At 59.5% G+C, this 3934-nt stretch overlaps 1 protein-coding gene across 1 annotated transcript; it reads left to right on the top strand.

The window, feature by feature from the left end:
* Positions 1 to 479: 479 nt before the first annotated feature.
* Positions 480 to 3351, top strand: LOC121362841 (zona pellucida sperm-binding protein 3-like). The gene is made up of 9 exons (XM_041484714.1): positions 480 to 857; positions 1228 to 1346; positions 1430 to 1533; positions 1693 to 1870; positions 1948 to 2068; positions 2171 to 2262; positions 2335 to 2480; positions 2888 to 3007; positions 3218 to 3351. Exons 1-9 carry the CDS (start codon positions 480 to 482, stop codon positions 3349 to 3351), a joined length of 1392 nt encoding a protein of 463 aa, XP_041340648.1.
* Positions 3352 to 3934: the final 583 nt, after the last annotated feature.

The raw sequence follows: 3934 nt of genomic DNA, 5'->3' as shown, positions 1-3934 counted from the left end.
CCATGCACATGAACTCGTTATAGTGCCCTCATTAGGCCGGCGCAATTCCAGGGAAATCGGGCACGGGCCGATCCCAGAGCGCCCGAGTGGGGTTGGCACATCCCCAGTTCTGAATGCACTACCTGGATTTTGGGGAATTCCTGGGAAGATCGGGGGGAAATGTCCGAGAGAGCCTCGCTGGCCAGAATCGGCTCCAGCTCAGGGAGCGAGGGGGACACGGGTGACATTGGTACCACCGCAGCCGAGCAGGACATGGGACAAACGGGACAATTCCCGGCTGCAAGGGGAGGGAATCACCCTCGGGAGGGATGGGATCCAGCTGGATCCTGTTATCCCGAGTGGAATCTCCAGCTGGATCCCGTTATCCCGAGTGGAATGCCCAGCTGGATCCCGTTATCCCGGCAGGAAATCCCCCGGGATGCTCCCATAAAAAGCTCCCGAGCAGCCCCTGTGCCATGCGCTGCTTTTCCTGGGGCAGGATGGGGTTTGGAAGCCACTTTGGGGTCGCTCTGCTCTGCTGGGTGTTGGCTTCGGCCGCATCCTCTGATCCCTGGGCTTTTCCCTCGCGGAATTCCGGGATGTGGCGGCTGCGGGGGGATTCCTCCAGGTCGCAGCCCTGGGCGCGGGTGGATCTGTCGCAGCTGCGGGCGCTGTCCCCGCGCCCCGCGGTGGCCGTGCGCTGCCGGGAGGGGCAGCTGGCGGTCACCGTGCGCAGGGACCTCTTTGGCACCGGGCGCCCGGTGCGGGCAGCGGAGCTGAGCCTGGGCACGGCCTCCTGCCCGCCCCTGGCCCCAAACCCTGCCCAGGCCTTTGTGACCTTCGTGGCCGCGCTGCACGAGTGTGGCAGCACGCTGCAGGTGAGTGGCACCGGGGCCAGGTGGAGGTGCCACCCCTGGAGGTGCCCTGGTGCAGGTGCTGGCAGGTTTGGGGTGAGGAGTGCCTGGAGCAGGGGTGGATTTTGGGGTGTGGATTTCCTGGATGAGGCACATGCTCAGTAGTGGGTTTGGGATTGGATGCAGGCATTTATGGGATAATGGGTCCTGCGGGGCTGTGCCCAAATCCTGCAGGCTCCGTGACCTCCTTCAAGCCGGTGCATTGTTGGGCTGCCAGCACAAAGCTCCGTGGTGTCCTGTAGGATTGGGAATGTGGCTTGTGTCCCAGCACAGTCCGTGCTGGTGCCGAGTTTGTTTTCCTGATTTTTTCCCCTCTCCCAAATCCTCCTTCCAGGTGACTCTGGACTCCCTGATCTACAGAACCACCCTGTTCTACAAACCCACCCGTTCTGGCAACCCCCTTATCGTGAGGGCCACCCCTGCCGAGGTCCCCATTGAGTGTCACTACCCCAGGTGAGTGGTGGGGGCTGTCCCCGTGCTGCCACGGCCCTGAGGTGCCGGTGCCACTCCAGGCAATTCCCATTGCTTCCCTTTAGGAGGAGCAACGTGAGCAGCGGTGCCGTGCACCCCACGTGGGCCCCGTTCCGCTCCACGGTGGCGGCAGAGGAGCGGCTCCGGTTCTCCCTGCGCCTCATGAATGGTGGGTGCAGCCCTGGTGGCCTCGTGTCCCTCAGTTCCCCATTCCTGGGGACATCCTGGGAGCCCCAATGGAGCCAAATCTACCCCACGGGGGTTGCTGCACATTTAAGAGGTCCCACGCTCCCCAAAGTGACCCCATTCCCTGGGATCTGCATTCCAGATGAGTGGAGCAGAGAGAGGCTCTCCAATGGCTTCCAGCTTGGGGACAGCCTCCGCTTGCAGGCCGATGTCACCTCGGAGGGCCACGTGCCCCTGCGGCTCTTCGTGGATCAGTGCGTGGCCACCACCAGCCCCGACAGGAGCTCGTCCCCCCGCTACGCCTTCATCGACCTGGGCGGGTAAGCCAGGCTCTGGGGCTGGCTGAGAACCCCGGGTTCCTGTGGAGGATCCCGGGTGATTCCCTGCCCTTCTCCAGGTGCCTGGTGGACAGCAGGGCAGAGGACACCAGCTCAGCCTTCGTGTCCCCGCGGCCCCGGCCGGAGTCACTGCGGTTCCTGGTGGATGCCTTCAAATTTGCCGGAGACACCGGGAATTTGGTGAGTGTTCTTTCCATCCCTCCTCCTTTCTCTGTTTTATCCGTGGAAAAAAAGCCCTAAAATCTCCAAGATTAATGAATTTTCCTTTACTTCCTCTGCCAGCTCTACATCAGCTGCCACCTGCGGGTGTCCCCGGCGGCTGAAGCCCCGAATTCCCGGAATAAAGCCTGTTCTTTCAGCAAAGCCAGCGGACTGTGAGTGTCCCTGCTGCGGGGAGGGGACCCGCCCCCGCCCGCAGCAGGGGGTCACAGGTGACTCTGTTCCAGGTGGGCACCTTTGGAGGGCACCGCGGCCATCTGCAGCTGCTGTGACACCGGCAGCTGTCCCCCTCCTGGAGGAGATTCCCGGGAATTCCGCGCTCCGGCCGCACGGATGGGCAGGCGCGTCAGGAGGGACGGCCCCGGCCAGAGAGGTGTGTCCCAAAGGTGTCCCCAGGGTCCCTCGGGCTGGGGCAGTGGGGTTTTGGCGCAGTTTAAGAGCAATCCCGGCTCCTCTCTGGTGTCTTTAGGGAAGGAATTTTGGGGGGATATTGGGAAAAAATTGTGTGGGTGGGGAGGTCCTTGCATGGTTGTTCATCCCTGGAAGTGTCCCAGGCCAGGCTGGAGCCACCTGGGATAGTGGGAGGTGTCCTTGCCCATGGCACTGGATGGGCTTTGAGGCCCCTTCCATCCCAAATCATTCCATGATTCTATCCTGACTGTGTCTTTGCATTTAAAACCCCTGGAATTCTGCTCTTCTGGTGTCCATCTTCCTGTAATTCCCAAATTCCAGCCCAAGCAGGAATTCTCTCTCCTGGGTACTCATTCCATCTTTTTCCAGGTGGGCCCTCAGGGCTGACTGAGGCCGATGTCTCTGTGGGACCCCTCCTAATCCTGGAACATGCTCAGGGATTGGTGAGCCCCTCTGGAAGCCCAGGATCAGCTGGGAACACCCCCCAAGGTAGGGGTCACTGTGGGGTCTTTGTGGGGTTGTGTCTCCAGGGCTCACCCAGGGGTTGCTCCTGCTGTGAGTTCCCAGGGATTTCACAAAGGGATTTTCTGGAACAATCCCCCAGAGCTGCCCTATGGGGTCCTTCCCAAAGATTCCCAAGGATTGGCTGGAGGCTGGGAAGCCAATGAATGAATGTTGAGAGGGTTTTGTCCCTTCCAGGTGCTGCTGATGGAATTCCTGTGGTGATCCAGGGGCTCCTGCTGACAGCAGCCACTCTGCTGAGCCTGACTGCCCTGGGAATGCTCCTGTGGATGTGCAGGAAAAGGCTCTGTCCTCCGGGAATGTCCCAGTGATCCCAATAAAGAGAAGAAGCATATGTCATCTCCTGGTGTTCTCTGTGGGGTGGGAGGGGTCCCAGGTGGCTTTGGGTGGGAATCCATCTGCTGGGAAAGGGGGTGGGATTGGGGATGTGGAGCTGCTGCCACCTGGGAGCGATTCCCAAACCTCCAAGCACTTGGGTTTGGGAGGTACAGGTGGATTTACCAAAGGTTGTGTCTATGGAAAGGAATCCTAAACAATGTGTGGCTCCTATTTTAGGGGTTTATTGGTGTTCTGAGGTTCTAAATGAATTCCTGATTTTGGAATTCCTCTTTTCCTTTCCTTATCTAGTGTGGGATGCAGGAATTATGCTCAAAGATCCCTTGAAGGTTGCAAAGGCAGCTGGAATTCTGGGATTTTTGTTTGTTTTGGTGCTGAGTTTGGCTTCTCAGCAGGGGAAACCTAGGAAAACCTCAAGGAAGGGAAAGGGCTGGAGATGCTTGTTTTGCAGGGGCTGGATGGGAGTGAGTCCCTTTGTTTTTATGGAATGTGAGAGCTCTGGGATGAGCACAGCAGTGGGATTGCATTCCTTGGGTCTTGGTTGGGGCTGGGGACTCT

This window comes from Pyrgilauda ruficollis, unplaced genomic scaffold (assembly GCF_017590135.1).
Source record: "Pyrgilauda ruficollis isolate IOZ18807 unplaced genomic scaffold, ASM1759013v1 scaffold67, whole genome shotgun sequence".
NCBI lineage: Eukaryota > Metazoa > Chordata > Aves > Passeriformes > Passeridae > Pyrgilauda > Pyrgilauda ruficollis.
The sequence above is the reverse complement of the archived record's forward strand: the minus strand, read 5'-3'. Positions and strand labels throughout refer to the sequence as shown.